Source organism: Stegostoma tigrinum, chromosome 17 (assembly GCF_030684315.1).
Source record: "Stegostoma tigrinum isolate sSteTig4 chromosome 17, sSteTig4.hap1, whole genome shotgun sequence".
In the NCBI taxonomy this organism is placed as follows: domain Eukaryota; kingdom Metazoa; phylum Chordata; class Chondrichthyes; order Orectolobiformes; family Stegostomatidae; genus Stegostoma; species Stegostoma tigrinum.
In genome coordinates this window covers 9,625,107-9,645,965 of record NC_081370.1, presented here as the reverse complement: position 1 = coordinate 9,645,965, position 20,859 = coordinate 9,625,107, and the positions used below count along the sequence as shown (strand labels likewise).

The following is a 20,859-nucleotide window of genomic DNA, read 5'->3' as shown; positions in this document are numbered from 1 at the left end:
GCGGTAGAGAACTCCACAGGCTCATCACTTTTTGGGTGAAGAAATTTCTACTCATCTCAGTCCTAAATGGTTTTCACCCATAACGTTAGACTATGTCCTCTGATTCTGGACTCACTCATTATTAGGAACATTCTTCCTACATCTGCCTTTTCTAGTCCTTTTAGAATTTTATAGGTTTCTACGAGATTTCCCTTGATTCTTCTAAACTCAGGAGAATATAATCCTATTTCTCTGATGCTGCCTGGCCTGTTGTGTTCATCCAGCTTCACACCGTGTTATCTCAGATTCTCCAGCATCGGCAGTTCCTACTATCTCCGAGAATATAATCCTAATTGATTCAACCTCCCCTCATATATTAGCCCTACCATCCCAGAAATTAGTCTGGTAAACCATCGATGACCTCTGCTCTATAGCAAGAACTTTCATCCTCAGATAAGGAAACAAAAACCACACGCAATATTCCAGGTACAGTCTCAGACCTGTGTAAAAGCAAGAAGACATCCCCGCTCCTGTATTCAAATTCTCCTGCTATGAAGGCCAACATACATTTGCCTTGTTCACTGTCCACTGCATTCTGACCTTCAGGGATTGGTGTCGAAGGACATTCAGGTCTCACTGAAAATTTCCCTATCTTAATTTATAGCCATTCAGATAATAATTCACCTTCCTCCTTTCCCAAAGTGGATAACCTAACATTTATCCACATTACACTGCTTTCATGCATTATCCTACTCATCAGCTTATCCAAATCACACTGAAGCATCTCTGCCTCCTTCTCAAAACTCACCTACCTCTCTCACCCAGACTTCTGTCATCTGCAACTTCAGATATATTTTGTTCCCTCATTGAAATCACTAATCCATAATGGGGTGCTAACACTGATCCCTGCATACCATACTAGTCACTGCCCATCCTCCGCTTCTTCCAGTCCCGCAGACCTGACCAGTCCCCCTCCACCAACACCCTCATCCGCCTAGCCGAACTCGTCCTCACCCTCACCAACTTCCGGGGGGGGTGGCCATGGGTACCCACATGGGCCCAAGCTATGCCTGCCTCTTTGTAGGTTATGTGGAATAGTCCCTCTTTCGCACCTATACTGGCTCTAAACGCCACCTCTTCCTCCGTTACATTGATGAATGTATCAGCACCGCCTCATGCTCCCAAGAGGAGCTTGAACAGTTCATCCATTTCACCAACACCTTCCATCCCAACCTCCAGTTCACCTGGGCCATCTCCAACACATCCCTCACCTTCCTGGACCTTTCTGTCTCCATCTCAGGCAACCACCTACAAACTAATGTCCATTTCAAGCCCACCGACTCCCACAGTTACCTGGAATACACCTCCTCCCACCCATCTTCCTGCAAAAATTCCATCCCATATTCCCAATTCCTTCGCCTCTGCCGCATCTGCTCCCAGGATGAGGCATTCCACTCCCGCACATCCCAGATGTCCTTGTTCTTCAAGGACCGCAACATCCACCCCCCGCCCCCCCCCCCCCCCCGCAGTGGTCAAGCTGTGCCTCAACTGTGTCTCCCGCATTTCCCGCACCTCATACCTCACACCCCGCCCCCCACAATAACCGCCAAAAGAGAATCCCTCTAGTCCTCACATACCAGCCCACCAACCTCTGGATACAATGCATCATCCTCCAGTCACAATCCCACCCCACCACTGAAGACATTTTTCCAACCCCACCCTTGTCTGCCTTCCGGAGAGAACACTCTCTCTCCGCGACTCCCTTGTCCACTCCACACTCCCCTCCAACCCCACCACACCCGGCACTTTCCCCTGCAACCACAGCAAGTGCTACACCTGCCCCCACACCTTCTCCCTCACCCCCATCCCAGGCCGCAAGATGACTTTCCACATCCAGCAGATGTCCACCTGCACATTCGCCAATGTGGTACACTGCATCCACTGTGGCTTCCTCTACATTGGGGAAACCAAGCAAAGGCTCGGGGACTGCTTTGCAGAACACCTACGCTCGGTTCGCAATAAACAACTGCACCTCCCAGTTGCGAACCATTTCAACTCCCCCTCCCATTCATTAGATGACATGTCCATCCTGGGCCTCCTGCAGTGTCATAACGATGCCACCCATAGGTTGCAGGAATAGCAACTCATATTCCACTTGGGAACCCTGCAGCCTAATGGTATCAATGTGAATTTCACCAGCTTCAAAATCACCCCTCCCCCCACTGCATCCCAAAACCAGCGCAGCTCGTCCCAACCTGCCTAACCTGTTCTTCCTCTCACCTATCCCCTCCTCCCACCGCACCTCCATTTCCTACCTACTAACTTCATCCTGCCCCCTTGACCTGTCCGTCCTCCCCGGACTGACCTATCCCCTCCCTACCTCCCCACCCATCTTCTCCTCTATCCACCTTCAGTCCTCCTCCCCCTCTCTCCCTATTTATTTCAGGATCTTCTCCCCATCCCCCTTTTCTGATGAGGGGTCTAGGCCCGAAACGTCAGCTTTTGTGCTCCTAAGAATGCTGCTTGGCCTGCTGTGTTCATCCAGAACAGGAAGAAATCCACTGCATCACTGATCAAAAACATTTAAAAAATGGTCCAGACATCAGGATGGACTTCTCATTCAATTCTGCTACAAATCTCACCGTAGACTGTGGGAATTATTTTTCTATCCCAAAAGCATTCACATCCAAAGGATCATTAGCCACCATTTCTGTCACCTCCAGCAGGATGTGCAACCTGATACATATTCCCCTCCCCTTCTTTGTCAGTGTTCCTCAGGAACCATTCTTTCCAGGACATCCTGGTCCACTCCTCCTCCACTCCAAACAACTCTGTACATGCCCACAGCACCTTTTTCCTTGCAATCAAAAAAGGTATAATACCTGCATGTTTACTTCCTCCCTCCTCAATATCCAAAGCTTCAGGCACACCTTCCAGGTGAATCAGTGCACCTGCACTTCACTCAATCTAATCGACTGTATTTGCTGGTCACAATACTGTCCCCTCTACACTGGAGGGACGAATCACAGACTGGGCAACCACTTTCGCGGGACACTTACGTTCTGTCTGCATAAATAACCCTGAGCTTCCAGTTACCTGCCATTTGAACATATCACCATGTTCTCTGGCCAATATTTTTGTCTTGGGCCTGCTGCAGTGGTCCAGTGAGACTCAGTGCATACTGGAAGAACAGCACTTCATTTTCAACTTTAGGATCCTGCAGCAGCTTTCTCGACTCAATATCAAGTTCAACAATTTATGCCCTTGAGCACCTTCTCCCACATCTTTTAACTATCCCTGAATCTCGGACTCTGTCATCGCATGAGCTATTTTCAGCACTGCCAGCCCATTTTCACCTACTATGGTCCCCATCAGCAGATCTTCTTTCTCCTGGCTTACCGTTATCCATACATTTTTTGTCTAACTGTCTTTCTCTGCCTCTGGGCTCCATCCCTACATATCACCTACTCTTTTACTATACCCCCCACCCCCTTTCTTCAGCAAATACACCCTTTTTCCTAGCCTAGACCCAAATGTTGATTTTGCTTTCTAATCACCGATGCTGCCAGACCTGCTGGGTTTTTCCAGCAATTTCTGTTTTATTGGTAGCTCTGTAATTAAAGTTTAATATCTGCATTGCTGATCTGGGGTTATGATCTGTGGTCATGGCATTTCATTACAAAAAGGAGAAAATAATAGGAAAGATAAACTAAAATAACACACACTTAACACTCTCATTGTGCCAGCTACAAGATGTCTAGAATTTACATTTGATATCTTGGCAATGTTGAAGGACCAAACTCCAAAGTTACAATCTAGTGTCCTGGGTTTTTAAATTTTCAAAAAAAGGTAACATACTTTTATTTCACTGTCCCCATTTTGGAAATGTATCTCAAAGTGTTTTAGAGCTAGTAGTAAAGGAAGAGTTTCCTTCTCCACTGTGGAATAACACTTCTGATACTTGTTTAATTTTTTCTGTATGTGCCTATTTGCTCAATCTAATCAAAATCTGTGCTCCAGAAGGACTGCCCATTACCTGATGGTGCTCATATCAACAGCTACTTCAAACGATTAAAGTTTGGAGCTGGAACAAAGATTTGTTTCTTAAAATAGCCTTCAGGTTTCCAAAAGCTCTCTTGCATTTCTCAGTTGAAACTACTTTTCCTATCTCTGTAACAGGTCTGTCGGCAGTATAACTGTTGTAATGAATTTTGGAACAAACTGCCTGCAGAATTCCGTATTCCTAAGAATCTCTGATTCCTTTTTTTTGATGTGGGCACAAGGAACCATGCTACTACTGGCATTTTTGCAGTCCTCATCTTTTATCCACAGTGTGGCCAAGAAAATTCACTTTGGCTTTAGTGAACTGACTCTTTGTGATTTGGACAATTTTATCAGCTGAATGTAATTTATGAACAAGGGGTTCGAGTTCCTCCCAGTGCATTTCCGACGGGTCTCTGTGCATTAAGAGGTTATCTAGATATGCTATAAGCCTTTCACTCTCTGGTTAATCAACGTTTGAAAGGTACAGAAACATGAATTGCTGGAAAATCTCAGCAGGTTTGGCAGTATCTGTGGAGACAAATCAGAGTTTTGGGTTGAGTGCCCCTTCTTCAGAACTTTCAGCCTTTCAAAGACGACTGATGGCATGGCTGAACACTATTATAACCTGTCTAGTGTTACAGAGGTGAAGACTGTTTTCTAATTTCCTAATGTAGCCTGCTTTGCCTGCCCTAATTGTGCAAACTTTCAGCCAAAGTATTGGGTTAGACTCAGCTCTGGTTACTACATTAACTGTTCAGCAATCAATGCAAAGTCATGAAGTTTGGACATGAGTATAAGTGAAGGACTACTACTGCTATGATCCATTGGTTGGTATTCCAGAATGTAGTTAATCTCCTTCCAGATGTGGGTCTGCTTTTCTGGGCAAACAGCTAGGGATGTTGCCTTATGGAAGGGATTGTTAGGTGGGGCAAAAATCCCCATCAGAGTATGGACATAGCTGGACTTAAAACCCTCTGAAGACATAAGTTGTGGAAATTACAATGGATTAAAGTTCATTGAACTTTTGGGACTCTAGAAACCACAGGCTGCAACTGAGCCAGGAAAAATTTCGCTGGGTCAGACTGGGAAATATGCAAGCCCAGGGACAGGTGTCCGGAACAGGGGTTAGTTTGTAGAAACTAAAGGAAGACCCCCATTCATGCCCTAGCTTAAACAATGGAAGCCAGGCGGCAGGAAACAAACAACTTCAGACCCCCTAGAGCCTGCAGATGTACAAAGCCATGCAATTATCCAGTCGTACGTTCCACACCATTGTGCTACATGCAAACCTGTCCCACCTAGGGATATAACGAAATTCACAACATTATTCAAACCTGAACAAATACCTGTCCAAGGGAAATACTGGACATTCCAAAACCATTCCCTTCAATTGAAAGGTCATTCACATCTACTCCAGTGCTCAGGAAGCCCGTTCAGTCCCGAGAGTATGAACAATAGCTCAACAGATTTAGCAGGAGATAAGGGGGCCTGCAGTTGGGTACAACTGGAGACGCCAAGCCCTGCACTGCAGAAGAAAAGGAGGAGGAGAGGAAGTGTGTCTGATACTAGCACTGCGATACCAACAATGTGCCCAAATTCCAACACAGTGTGCTCCGATGTGGGCTCCGCGATGAGAGTCCGAGCGAGAAGCAGGCCCCGCTCACGAAGGAAAGCAGCCTCACAACCACTGAATACCAGCACCTAACCACAAACTTCTACTCCATGTCCAGAGGCAACAAAAGGCATTTAGAGACACAAGACACTGACTGGGACAAAGCCAGCAACACCTACCACCATCCACGACAACAACCTGCTCACAAGGACCACCAGACATAAAAGAAACCCCAAGGTACCACCAAGGTCTCTGATGAAGGGTCTAGGCCCGAAACATCAGCTTTTGTGCTCCTGAGATGCTGCTTGGCCTGCTGTGTTCATCCAGCCTCACATTTTATTACCCAAGGTACCACCAGCCTGGTCCCGTGTGTCTAACTGCTTCAGCAGACACCACTAGATTGTAGTAACTGGTACTTGCGGCCCTTCGCGGACTTCCAGCTACGGCAAGAGACTACGGACAAGAGCCGGTCAAAATCGTGTTTTAACACCAGGGGTGAGCTTCAGGTCATCGAGACTCAAACTCCAGCTTGGCTAGTCTTAGATAGGGGCAGGTGGAGTTCAGGAGGGCTAACAATGTCGGGCACCCCTCAGGAAGGGAAATCGAATATGATTCCGGGTCGGGGGTACTCTGTCTTTCTCTTTCTTTCTCCCTCTCTCACCATCTCTTTCTATTAGCATAAGTAAGAGGGACCCACTATTTATTTGCCGATTGTATCAAGTCTTAGCTGCAAGACTTAACTGAGGTTTAAGTTAACTGGGAGACGAAGTCTCAGTCAGAGATAGGCAGGTTTTCGATATTCACTTTCTTGTTTTCTATAAATAAACTCAATTTGCTTGCTTGCCCAATAAAATCAGAGTTTTCTTTGCCACTGAAGCATCTGCCTCCTGTGTTTTCCACCATAACACACTCCACTACCTAAACCCAGTGCAAGAACCAGGGAGCTGATGAACAAAAACCAGGCTACACTCCCTATAGAATGGTCGCCATGAAGGAACACTGGCAGAGCAAATGCAATGCTCTGGATGGTGTAATAGAGGCTGAGAACCTGATGGAAGAAAGGCTTTCCTCTTATGTGTTTGAGTGTATATAGTTCTGTGTCGGGTTTTATTTTTGTTTGTTTTAGCGGTAAGGTGTGTGTGATTTGTTGGATGTTGGACTGTTTTCATATGGAACTGAGCCTGACCATTGCTGAAGGGCGAGGCTGTGTGTTCAGGACTGTCAAATTGACAAAGTTTTCGCTGCTGGGTTGCCCTAACAGGAGGGAAGTGGATAGGTCCCAGTAGTAAGGAGGATATTTCACAAGATGTGTGTCCAGCCACTCCCAGGCGATGGTTTGGTACTAAGGAGAAATGGGGTCACAGGGCTGTGGCTTCCGTTACTTGAAAATTTAAAATGAAAACTCACTTACCAGAATGATGCCCACAGGAGACACAGTGACTGCTGGAGATGTTACAACAGGTTCCACCGCTGGAATTTGGGGAACACAAATCAAACCAACACTTATACACCAAACACATCAGGGGACACTAACCCAAAGGGGGAAGCAATTGGAGGGCACAGTGTCAAGCCTACAGACCCCAACTCTAGAGAGACTGTACAACAAGCCAGAGATATGTGTGTGTGTTTGTGTGTGTGTGTGTGTGTGTGTGAACATTGTGTTTCTGGAGGGGACTTTTAATGGGGATGTATTTTGTTTATCCTGTGTAATGACAAATGTGTGTCAAATCTATTTAAGGTTTGAATCTGATGTCCTATATGTATGCTATACCAATATATTTTGATGAGATTCTCTAATCCTGCCTTGTGTTTTCCTTTCAGGGGACCATGCACTGTCTTGGATGGGGAAAATAAATGTGAGTGGGGTTAGGTAATCTTGGGAGTTGGCTTTTGGGTTTCGATGATGTTTGCTCACCTGAAGTGATACTCGAGAATGTAGATGTATCAAAGAGGGCATATGTAGGCAATGGTCTAGTGGTATTATTGCTAGACTATTAATCCAGAAACGGTGCTGATGTTCTGGCTGATGGTGGAATTGGAATTCAAAGAAAAAGTCTGGAATTAAGAATCTACTGATCACCATGAAATCATTGCCAATCTCAGAAAAACCCACCTGGTTCACTAATGTCCTTCAGGGGAGGAAATTTGCTACCTTCATGTGGGTCTGGCCTACATGTGACTCCAGACCCATAGCAATATGGTTGACTCTCAACTGCCCTCTGAAATGGCCTAGCAAGCCACTCAGGTGTATCAATCGCTACAAAGACTCAAAGAAATGGAACTGGACAGATCACCTGGCATTGATCTAAGCACCGGAAAAGACAACAGCAGAAACAACCCTGTCGACCGTGCAAAGTCCTCCTCATTAACATCAGGGGGTTAGTGCCAAAATTGGGAGTGCTGTCTCACAGATTAGTCAAGCAAGAGCCAGACATTGTCATACTCACAGAATCATACCTTACAAACTATGGCATAGACACCACCATCACCAACCCTGGATATGTCCTCTCTCATCAGCAGGACAGACCCAGCAAAGGGGGCGGCACAGTAGTATACAGGCAGGAGGCAGTTACTCAAGTAGTCCTCAACATTGACTCTGGACCCCTTGAAGTCTCACGGCTTCAAGTTAAACATGGGCAAGGAAGCCTCCTGCTGATTACCACGTACTGTCCTCTCTCCACTGATGAATCAATATGCCTCCATATTGAACAACACTTAACAGGAAGCACTGAGGATGGCATGGGCACAAAATGTACTCTGACTGGGGAATTTCAATGTCCACCACCAACAGTGGCTCAGCAGCAGTACCACTGATCAGGCTGGTTGGGTCCTATAGGAGATAGCTGCTAGACTGGGTCTGTGGCAGGTGGTGAGGGAACCAACAAGAGGGAAAAATATACTTGATCTCATATTTACTAATCTGCCAGCTGCAGTTGCATCTGTCAATGACAGTATCGGTAAGAGTGACCTTTGCACAGTCCTTGTGAAGACAAAGTCCTGCCTTCATATTGAGAACAACCTCCATCGTGTTGTGAGGCACTATCACCGTGATAAATGGGACAGACTTTGAACAGATCTAGCAACTCAAGACTGGGCATCCATGAGACGCTGTGGGCATCAACAACAGCAAAATCTTATTCTAGCGCAATCTGTAACCTCATGGCCCGGCATATCCCTCACTCAGCCATTACCATCAAGCCAAGGGATCAACCCTGGTTTAATGTAGAGTGCAGGAGGCCATGCAAGAAGCAGCATTAGGCACACTTGAAGATGAGGTATCAACCTGGTGAATCCACCAAATTTGACTACTTGCATGCCAAACAGTGAACGCAGCAAGTGATAGACACACTAAGTGATCCCACAAACAACAGATCAGATCTAAGGTCTGCAACCCTACCACATCCAGTCATGAATGGTGGTGGACAATTAAACAACTCACTGGAGGAGGAGGCCCCACATATATCCCATCCTCAATGATGGAAGAGCCCAGCACATCAGTGCAAAAGATAAGGCTGAAGTATTCACAGAAATCTTCAGCCAGAAATACTGAGTGAATGATCCATCTTGACCTGCTCCAGTGGTCCCCAGCATTACAGATACTGGTCTTCAACCAAATTGATTCACTCCACGTGATACCAAGAAATGGCTGGAGACATTGGGTACTGCAAAGGCTATCGGCCCTGACAACATTCCAGCAATAGTACTGAAAACTTGTGCTCCAGAGCTTGCTGCTCCCTTCACCAAGCTGTTCCAGTACAGTTACAACACTGGTATCTACCCAACAATGTGGAAATTGCCCAACTATGTCCTGTACATAAAAAGCAGGACAAATCCAAGCCGGTCCGTTACCGCCCCATCAGTCTCCTCTCGATCATCAGTAAAGTGATGGAAGGTATCATCAACAGTGCTATCAAGCAGCACCTGCTCAGAAATAACCTGCTCAGCAATGTCCAGTTTGGGTTCCACCAGGGTCAGTCAGCTTCGGATCTCATTACAGCCTTGGTTCAAACATGGACAAAAGAGCTGAATTCCAGGGGTGAGGTGACAGTGACAGCCCTTGATATCAAGGCTGCATTTGACTGAGTGTAGCTTCATGGAGCTCTGGTAAAACTGGAATCAATGGGTATTGGGGGCAAACACTCCGGTGGTTGGAGTCATACGTGACACATAGGAAGATGGTTGTGGTTGTGGGAGGTCAATCATCCCAGCTCCAGGACATCTCTGCAGAAGTTCCTCAGGGTAGTGTCCTCAGCCCAACCATCTTCAGCTGCTTCAGCACTGACCTTCTCTTCATCATAAGGTCAAAACTGGGGATGTTCGCCAATGATTGCACAATGCTCAGTACCATTAGTGACTCCTCAGATACTAAAGCAGTCCATGTTCACATGCAACAAGATCTGGACAATATCCAAGCTTCGGCAGACAGCTGGCAAGTGACATTTGCGCCACTCAAATGCCAGGGTATGACCGTCACCAATAAGCGACAATCTAACCGCCATCTTTTGACATTCAATGGTGTTACCATCACTGAATCCCCCACTATCAACATCCGGGGGGTTGCCATTGACCAGAAACTCAACTGGACTCACCACATTAACAGCGAGACAACAAGTACTGGGAATACTACGGCGAGTAACTCCTCTCCTGACTCCTCAAAGTCTGTCCACCATCGACAAGGCACAAGTCAAGAGTGTGATGGAATACCCCCGACTTACCCAGATCAGTGCAACCCCAACAACACTCAAGAAGCTTGACACCATCCAGGACAAAGCAGCCCGTTTGACTGGCACTGCATCCACAAACATCCACTCGCTCTACCACCTACGCTCAGTAGCAGCAGCGTGTACTATCTACAAGATGCAATGCAGAAATTCACTAAAAATCCTCAGACAGCACATTCTAAACCCACGACCACTTCCATCTCGAAGGACAAGGGCAGCAAATATATGGGAACACCATCATCTCCAAGTTCATCTCCAAATCACTCACCATCCTGACTTGTAAATATATCACCGCTCCTTCACTGTTGCTGGGTCAACAACCTGGAATTCCCTCCCTAATAGCATTGTGGGTCAACCAGCTTATCCCCACCTCCCTAACCTGTCCTTCCTCCCACCTCAAGCCCTACACCTATCTCCTACCTACTAGCTCATCCCACCCCCTTGACCTGTCCATCCTCCCTGGACTCACCTATCTGCTCCCCAACTCCCCTTCTACACTCACCTTTACTGGCTCCACCCCTGCCTTTTTGACCTGCCTGTCTCCTCTCCCTCTATCTTCTCCTTTATCCATCTTCTATCCGCCTTCCCCTCCCTCCCTATTTATTTCAGAATCCTCTTTCCCTCCCCCATTTCTGAAGAGCATAGAACATTACAACGCAGTACAGGCCCTTCAGTCCTCGATGTTGCGCCGACCTGTGAAACTAATCTGAAGCCCATCTAACCTACAGTATTCCATTATCATCCATATGTTATCCAATGACCATTTAAATGCTGTTAAAGTTGGTGAGTCCACTACTGTTGCAAGCAGAGCATTCCACGCTGTTACTACTTTTCTGAGTAAAGAACCTACCTCTGACATCTGTCCTATATCTATCACCCTCAATTTAAAGCTATGTTCCCTCATGCTAGCCAGAAGGGTCTAGGCCCAAAATGCCAGCTTTTCTGCTCCTCTGATGCTGCTTGGCCTGCTGTGTTCCTCCAGCTCTAAACCTTGTTATCTCAGATTCTCCGGCATCTGCAGTTCCTACTATCTCTAAAACAGCTGTATTTCAAAATTGTGTTTATCCCCAGTCGTGAGTCTATTTCCTCAAGTCGCAAAATACCCAACCTAGCTAGCAGGGAGGGGAAGGTGGCTTGGTAACAGTGCAGGGCACCCCAAGGTCATAAAGTCTGATTAAAGTATCTGTGTTTGAAACTACTGTTTGGTTTCTAATAGTAATTAGCCTGTGTTGTTAATAACTAACTAATAGTGACAGTTTCACAGTTTTGAGTTTGCCTTTTTATATCTTGTATTTTGTTCATCTTTGTATTATTTCCTTGTTTATTATTTTTGCCATTTTATTTCTTGTGATATTTTCACCTTTGCATTTTATAAACGCAGAGATTCTTTGCCCTGAAAAACCTGTCTGCTGACTTCTTCACTTCACATTTCTAAATTAAGTCCAATGTTAGAACCAGGGATCCGGGAGTGATTTGAATCACCTAAAAATCAGCAGACTACTGATCACAAACCAGAATCCCTACAGATGTCTACCATATCCATATCATGGAGAGCTAATGATCGTGCAGCCTCGCTTGATTTTGCATAAGCCCTTAAGTGAAGTGAGCAGCCTCATCAAACCTGCTCACTATTCTGAAGCTAGTTGGGCAAGAAAGGAAGCTAAGTTTGCTAATTCTTCAATATTAGTTAGTCAGGTAGTGAGGGTTCAAATTGGGCCTCACCCAAATCACCCTCCAGTTCACCCCTGATATGAGATCTCAAACAAATAATTCATTTTCCTGATCTAATCTGTACAGACCACTGAACTGAGCCTTTAAGGGTTCAGGTGGCATTAGTATGAGCATTATCACAGTCTCCTGGCTGAAAGGTACAAGCTGCAGCATGTCTATCAGCCTATTGTTTCATCACTGTTTAAAAGAATTTCAGATATTCTTGAGCAACTTCACAAGCTCATGAACTCCACTACTTAGTTTAACATGGAGACATGAAGACAGCAATGAATTGCCAAATAAGGGGGTTTATTGATTGTTAAATGTCTTGTTAGTGGTTTAACCCACCTTATTAATATTCAGCTTTCGCTCTTACCAAACATGCCAGAAAAGCTAGATGTCAAGAAACCTTGACATGGAAACCACAATGATACCTGGTGGATTCAGCTCTCCACTTGCTCTAAAGGCCCTTCATGTTGCAACCAAAGAGCATTACATACATAATTCATAGGCACCAGCTGCATGCATCATCATTCACAGGCAAAGGCACTGGCAAGGTATTCTGCAATTGCAGACTTGGATCTCAGGACGCAGCAGCAACCAGCATGAAAGGGATTCAGCAGGGAAACGTTATGCACACAGAAAGACACCCAGTTCATAGATTGGACTAGGCTCAGAGATGTTCATCTTAGCACTCGATTATGCAGCACGTACTAACACAATCCATGCCGAGCGTTGCCTTGCTTTGCTTTGCTGTATCAATTAGAGCAGTCATATAACCATACAGTTTGATTTGCTGGTCCGGAGTCCTTAGACAAGATAGCATACATCTTGCTGTACAGCAGAGTGTTAGTTCAATCTCACACCTGCACCATGAGCCAGCAGCTCATGCAGCAAACAGACTGCATAGGCAGGAAGCAAGTGGTGTAATGAATAAGCACATATGCCATGTTCATCTCATTTACGAGGAGTTAGGTGGGAAAGGTAGGCAGATGGATGCAGATGGGTTGAGGGGGGACCTGGAGAGCTTCAAAACCCATGGAGTTCATAGGAATGGCTCCCAGGAAGGGATTAGGATGTCTAGGAGCTCATTGGCACATTGAGGTGGTATCTGAAAGCCAGTGACCAAGCAGTTCTGATTGTTGCCTTCCCTTATGTTGGAAATCCAAACAGCATAATGATGAAGAAAATGGTCGCAATCATATTTGAAGTGGATGAAATAAGTGGCTCAACCTTTGAGTAAGGAGGCTGCAGAACTCACCAATGCCAGGGCCTTTGAAGACAAAGAATATCACACAGTGCACAGGACACAGCCCTGTGGGAACCCTATACCCTGGCTATCCCAATGTATTGTGCCTTATCTTTATGTTGCACCTCCCCGTCACAGATATCACTGACCAACTTATTCATAGCAGAGAGACTGTGAAAGAATAGGGACATAGTATGAGAAGTGCTAAAGGTGTCAGCAGCCTCCATAGTCATGTATGTGTATTGTTCCTTTCGTTTCCAGATAATGCAGCAGGCCGTCTGCACAAACCTCCACAATGGAACACTGTCAGTGGCCATTAAGTTATGCCTCATGCTGTACCATTGACATTGAGGCTGTGCAGAGAGATGAAAAACTACATTTAAGGTGAAATCTGTGATCATTCATTAAAATAAAACTACGAAATAAAATACCATGCACATGCATTTGTCTCCTATGATAGCAAAGTTCCTTCAATGAGTTATCTCCTTCCACTTCTTTATGATATGTCTTAGCATACTTGCTGTGGCGGAAGATGTCAAATCAACAGTGGAACCCGTTGACCCAGCAGGTTTGGTCGGCTGACCCTGGGTACACTTAAGTCTCAACACACCAGATTCAAATTGACCCTCTCATCATGAGTGGCGAGTGCATGTATGTGGAAATATAGGGACTGGTCACGCCTAGAGTGTCCTGAGTGGATCCTCCTCTGGTTGGATGTCTCTTGACTTGTTCCTGTCTCCTTATGAGGAAGAGGCACCTGGGATGTGCATCAGGCTTGCTACCACCTTGCCTTTGGTCGTGAGGACCACTGGCTGGGGTGATGGTGTAGAGGTGTGTGTGCCCCTCCAGCAGACCCTGAGGGTGCTGGATATCTTTCACAAAAGCAAGTGTCAAGCCCCCAAAGGGTCACTGCGCTCAAAGCATTAACTCTGCCTTATCTGCACAGATGATGTCAGACTGCTGAGTTTCTCGGTAATTTCTGTTCTTTTTCATGAAGGTGACCAGACAATTCTAAAACAGCAGCATTGCACAATGATGACTAATGTGTCCTATATACCTGTTTACCACTCCCTGTTCATATAGACGAAGTACCTGAAGGCCAACATCACTGAATCCTTTACTTCCTATGTCTGAGCTGGTGTCCAGCAGTCCTCTGAGTACAAGTGGCCTAGCGTACATCTACTGCGGCCAGCTGCACAGCTCTAGCAATCGGGTGCTCGCTTGCTCACTTGCTAAGCCTAACATTCCCACCGAGATAATCAGTCTCTAAACTAATACACAGATTTTTAGTCAGTAAGTGAATCAAGGGTTATCAGGTAAAGATAGGAAATTAACAGACTGTCAGATCAGCCATGATTTCATTGATTGTCAGAATGGACTTGACAGACCAAATGGTCTAATTCCGCTCTACATTTTATAGTGTTAGAAGAAGGACAGAAATTTAAACTAATTTTACTGAACCCCTAAGCTTGCCCTTTATTTTGAAATATATAACAATTTAAACCTTTACTAAGAAGCTGTACACTCTGTGTCTCTTATCACAAAGGCCAGACAGGAGGCAGCTCATTGTTTAGTGCCCTTACATTGCCAGCTCTGGCTTTATTAAATAAATATAGACCACACTTTATTTTAAATAACTTTAAATTTGATTCTCAGTAGGTCTGTTACCCAAAAATAAAGAGTCTTCATTTATCTTATGTTATAGACAATTGACAATAGGTGCAGATGTAGGCCATTCGGCTCTTCAAGCTAGCACCACCATTCATTATGATCATGGCTGATCATCCACAATCAATATCCTGTTCCTGCTTTATCCCCATAACCCTTGATTCCACTATCTTTAAGAGCTCTATCCATCTCTTTCTTGAAAGTATCCAGAGACTTGGCCTCCACTGCCTTCTGGGGCAGAGCATTCCATACATCCACCACTCTCTGGGTGATGTTTAAATACTGTAAACCCAAACTAAAAGCTATATTGATAAAACGTACGAATCATGAAATTACATATATGTAACAATATTAATGCTGTTATATATGTTGTTAGGATCCAATGTTGTGTAAATAAATGATGTCACAGTGTTAGACGGATAATTTATTTGGAGTATTCAAATGATTTTAAATTGATATACAGCAGCTACTTAATAGCCAGACATTAAAATTGATAATTGATATTTCCCCTTATGGGGCAATATAGAATGACAGGTCATAGTTTCAGACTAAGGGGTGGCAAATTTAAAACAGAGACGAGGAGGAATTAATTCTCTCAAAGAATTATGAATAGGTGGCGCAGTTGACACAGGGACAGTGAATAAATTTAAGGAGATATACAGACTTTTAATTAGTGTTGTTCTGAAGTGTTATGGAGAATAGGCAGGAAAGTGCAACTGAGGCCAAGATGACAACAGTCATGATAGTGTTAAACAGTGGAGAAAGCTCAAGGGGTTGAACTGTCTACTCCTGCTCCTTGTACTTATGAGGCTGGAGAAGAAGTAACGGGGAACAAAGAAGTGGCATAGGAACTGAATAAATACTCTGCATCAGTCATCACAGTGGAAGGTACCAATAGCATACCAAAACTTCAAAAGGAGGTGAGCGTTGTGCCCATCACAAAGGGGAAGGTGTTGAGCAAGCTGAAAGGGCTGAAGATGGACAAATCACCTGAACCGGATGGACTACACCTTTAAACACAATTCCTGGGTCAGGGAAGTCCCAGAGGACTGGAATTTGGCTGATATAACACACCTGTTAAGAAGGGAGGGAGACAGAACACTACAAATTACAGATTGGTTATATCTCAATACCTAGGTCATTAGTGAGATTTTATAGCCCATTATTAAGGATGGGACTGCAGAGTACTTCAAAAAGCATTGTAAGATTGGGTTGAGTTAGCACAGCTTCATCAAGTAGATGACGCCTGGCAAATCTGTTAGATTTCTTTAGGAGGTAACGAGAAAATTGGACAAAGGAGAGCATGACCTATTTGATTTCTACTAGGACTTTGACAAGATGCTGCACAGAAGGCTTTTAAATAAGAGCCACAGTGTTAGGAGCAAGGTATTTGCATGGACAGAGGACTGGCTGATTGCGCAGAAGGCAGAGATAAAGGGGCCTTTTTGGGGATGGCAGCCGGTAACTACTGGAGTTCTGCAGGGTACTGTGTGGCACCACAATTATTCAGGGCTCAGAGGAGGTTTACAAGAATGATCTTGAGGATCAAGACTTGTCATACGAGGAGTGGTTGAGGGCTGTAGGGCTGAAATCAATGGCGTTTAAAAGGATGAGGGAGAATCTCATTGAACCTTATAGAATACTGACAGGCGTGGATAATGTGGATGTGGAGAAGATGTTTTCACTAGTAGGAGAGAGTAGGACCCAAGGACACAGCCTCAGAGTGAAGGGATGACCCTTTAGACCAGAGATGAAGAGATATTTCTTCAACTATGCGGTGGCGATACTTTGGATCTCATTGCCCAGAAGACTGTGGAAGCCAAGCCATCAAGAGCATTCAAGACAGAGATAGATAGATTCTTGATTAATAATGGGATCAAAGGTCATGGAGAAAAGACAGGAGAAGGGAGTTGAGAAAATATCAACCATGATTGAATGTTGGAGTAGACCTGATGGGCTGAGTGGCCTAATTCTACTCCTATAACTTATGTTCTTATGACAAGGCACCAGAATTGGATATGGTGAATCAAAGGCCACTAGGGTGAGAGTGGAAGTTGTGTAGGCACGAGCCATAAATTTCAGTCTTTAGACCTGGGGTTTTGTGAAGATATCTTTTGTTATAACAGTGAACAAATCCTAAAATATTTATAGACATTTTTTCTTCTAATTCCAAACTGTGATGTTTTTAAAAAGGACTGCTATAGAAAAACCGGATTTATATTCAGTGAATATCTGGCAAAGTCCTGTTTGAAGCCATAAATGTCTCCCATGTAAATTGTCAACAAGAAGAGATTTACCAACAAACAATGGGGTGCTGACTATGTCTCCCTTCTTGGCAGAAAGCCATCTTTTGTACGTATGAATATTTTACCCTCTAGAAATATGCAAACAAACTATTTTAATTCAACTAAAGCGGACTAATAGAACTAAGTGCTGGAATGTGCTACAGAATCTCAACCAAACTGCACGACTAAGGATTGTAAAGCTGACTGTTCACCTACCATCGTCAACACTTACTGGAATCTTCTTTGCAATGGCTGCAAAGTTCAACCATCTGCTGTTCCTGAACAATTCACAAGTAAAAGGTTCTTTCTTGTAATCTGTGTGTTTCATTACTAATTCTTCTTTTGTTTGCTAATTAATAAACTTACTCTTTATTGATGCATGAAAGTCTGATAAAAATCAGTTCCTTTGAAAACATAAGTTCATTTGTTGCTGGGAGATATTATCCAAAGGAAAGAAATCTTTTCTAATTTAGCCTTTCGGCCACCAACAGAAAAGATGGGTGAATGAAGGAAGGTTATTTTACCCTTCCTCACCCAACAGTTTAATTGTTTGGGTTGATCAAGTATTCAAAGGGGTATTACATGATTATTTGAATAGAAACAATGTGCAGGGTTACAGGGACAAGGTAGGAGATCGATGCTATGTCAGAATGTTCATTTGGAAAGACTGTGCAAACACAATGGGCTAACTGACCTCCTTCCACAGGGTAACAACGCTGTGATTTCTTATATTACATATGCAGGCTATATTGCAGAGCTACATGAGCAGAATATGTCACAATTCACTTAGATAACTGGGTTGTAGGGATACTTGGTCAGGTGACATTGTAATTACATACATAGAGTCACAACATCATTTGGACGTAAGTTTTTCAGCATGATCAGGATGCATTACATGGAAGCACTATTTATAGACATAGCATCTTAGTTCTGGTCTCCAAATACAGTCTATATTACCTTATCATTGGTGAACCTGTACAAACTGCAATACCTGAATCTCAGGATGTACTCCATATGGTTACTGAAACAGATGATGAACGGATATATTTCAATGAAAAGATCCACCCATTATATTGGGAGTAGCCTAAAGTGTACATTGAATGTAAGGAGTGATAACATCACATTGTAACCACACCCTATCATTATTTTTATGGTCAACACTTGGTTTAAAAGGTTTAAACTCTGTGTGAGGTAGGGTTTCAGGTTTGGCCTTCACAGGACTCATTCGACCATGGGTTCCTGGAGTATAACTATTTGGATTCTTAGCTGGGCCATTTCATCCACCTTCAGTGTGGATATCAAACATGGTGAGTGTGAAAAATTAATCTTTCTCAGAGCAGAACTAACCTCTTGTCTTAACTGGCACTGCAGATATCAAGGACTATGCGCACAATTGCTAAAAACAAAAAGGTGTAGAGCTGGATGAACACAGCAGGCCAACAGCATCAGAGGAGCAGGAAAGCTGATGTTTCAGGTCTAGACCCTGCTTCAGACAAAAAAAACTTTTTTTTTCTGAAGAAGGGTCTAGACCCGAAATGTCAGCCTTCCTGCTCCTCTGATGCTGCTTGGCCTGCTGTGTTCATCCAGCTCTACATCTTGTTGTCTCAGATTCTCCAACGTCGGCAGTATCTCTGTGAAAAATAAGTCTATTTTACTTTATCCCATCTTGAATATGGAAAATCTAAATTGCAGCTATTTCTCAGTCGGTTTTCCTCCATCATTACTAAATATCAGAATTTGTATTTTGCAGCTAGATTACCAAACCACAAGGATCATGTCTGCAGCACTTGGGGAAACAATCACTTTAAGACTTTCGATGGGAATTTTTATACATTTCCTGGAACTTGCGACTATAATTTTGTGTCTGACTGCAATCAACTGTATAAAGATTTCTCCATTCAAATTAAACGATCGATCTCCAAGGGGCACCCCAAAATACATTACATCACAACAACAATCAAGGATATTGTGATTTTTATGACAGCCAAAATTGTGGTCATCAATGGAGCTATGTAAGTTAATCAGTGAAATATTTCGTATTGTATATATAACAACTTCAGTGAGGCAGTTTAGAGATCTTGGGTCTCAGTTAGCCAATTTTGCTCACAGTTTGATCTCATGGTGTATCTTTATCAACAAATCCCAACTTTGAAAATGCAATTCTTGAATGTTTCTGCTGCTCCATGTCCTAAAATAATTGGAATAGAATTTTGTTGTCACCATACAGACAGATTTGAAAACTCCTCAGGCTTTAATTTAGGAATGTGATCAGATTATGTCCACAGTTTGAAGATGAGAATTCATGTCTCTGATTCCCAAACAAGCATTCTTCTGTGTGAACAATGACAGAAGTGTCAGCAGCATCTTTGTTCAACAGGTATCATGAGATGCTTAAATCTTCCAAAATGAGATAATGTAGCATAGACCAGATATAAAATTTAGGACACAGGTTGTACATTCATCTGCTCATGAACAAACTTCTATAAAATGTCAATTAAGTGTATCATACCCATTAAGCTAGGATCACTATATGACATAACTAAGCAATAATGGAGTGAACAGAAGGAAAATTCATGTATGAGAATAACCAGGAAGATATTATAGATGACATTAGACCCTGGGACAGTCAGTGTGTGCATGGGCATGACGGCATTCAGTCTCTGTGGATATGCAGGTAGCGTAGGTGAAAGGACATGATTCGGTCACTGTGAGTTGAATGTTACCAGAAAATAGACATGTCAATTTTGGTGAGCTTCAGGAAGGTTTTCTCTTATTGAGCCCTAGTGAGTTTTCTCATGCTATCTTCCTTGAACTAGTGGAAGTATTGGCCACTGCTTGGACCTCCTGTATTGCTGGGTGTTGTGCATGCACTTTGACAAGTAATGAAAGTCTATAGCTGCTCTGCATAGTTCTTGTCAAATGACAGGTTGGGCAGTGAGAAATTGGCACCCCACATGGAGATCCTGGTGCATGAACAGGGCAGCATTTTTGGGTGGTTGGGTGACAAACCTATAAACCAGTCAAGCAATGTTTTGATTTTAAGATTCTTATTCTTGTTTTCACATCTCTCCATGGCTTCACTTTTCCTCATCTCTGTAGATTCCTACAGTTTCATAACCCTCTGTAAATATATTCATAGAATCATAAAATCCCTACAGTGTGGAAACAGGCCATTCAACCTAAAAAGTCCACACTGCCCCACCAAACATCATTCTGTCCAGACCCATACTCCTACCCTTTCCCTGTAACCTTATATTTCCTATGGCTAATCCATCATACTTACACACCTCTGGACACAACGGACAATTTAACATGGCCAATTCACCCAACCCGCAATTCTTTGGGCTGTGGGAGGAAACCGGAGCACCTGGAGGAAATCCATGCAGACACAGGAAAAATATGCAAACTCCACTCAGACAGTCACCTGAGGGTCGAACTGAATCCAATTACTTGTTCCTTTAATTCTCGTCAGTTGTGTTATTCCCAATCACAACTGCTCCACCTTGTCTTGTCTTCAGTGCTCCAGACTCCAAGCTCTGGAATTCCTCCCTAACATCTCTCTGTGTTTCTGCTGTGCTTTTATCCTTTCAA

At 43.9% G+C, this 20,859-nt stretch overlaps 1 protein-coding gene across 1 annotated transcript in view; it reads left to right on the top strand.

The window, feature by feature from the left end:
* The first annotated feature begins 18,477 nt into the window (after positions 1-18,477).
* The window catches only part of LOC125459226 (mucin-2-like), a 119,990-nt gene continuing 117,608 nt past the window's right edge, over positions 18,478-20,859 (top strand). The window contains exons 1-2 of the mRNA XM_059652219.1: positions 18,478-18,575; positions 19,019-19,280. Coding sequence (XP_059508202.1) covers positions 18,500-18,575; positions 19,019-19,280 — 338 coding nt within the window. The 5' untranslated portion in view covers positions 18,478-18,499. The remainder of the gene's footprint in view (positions 18,576-19,018; positions 19,281-20,859) is intronic.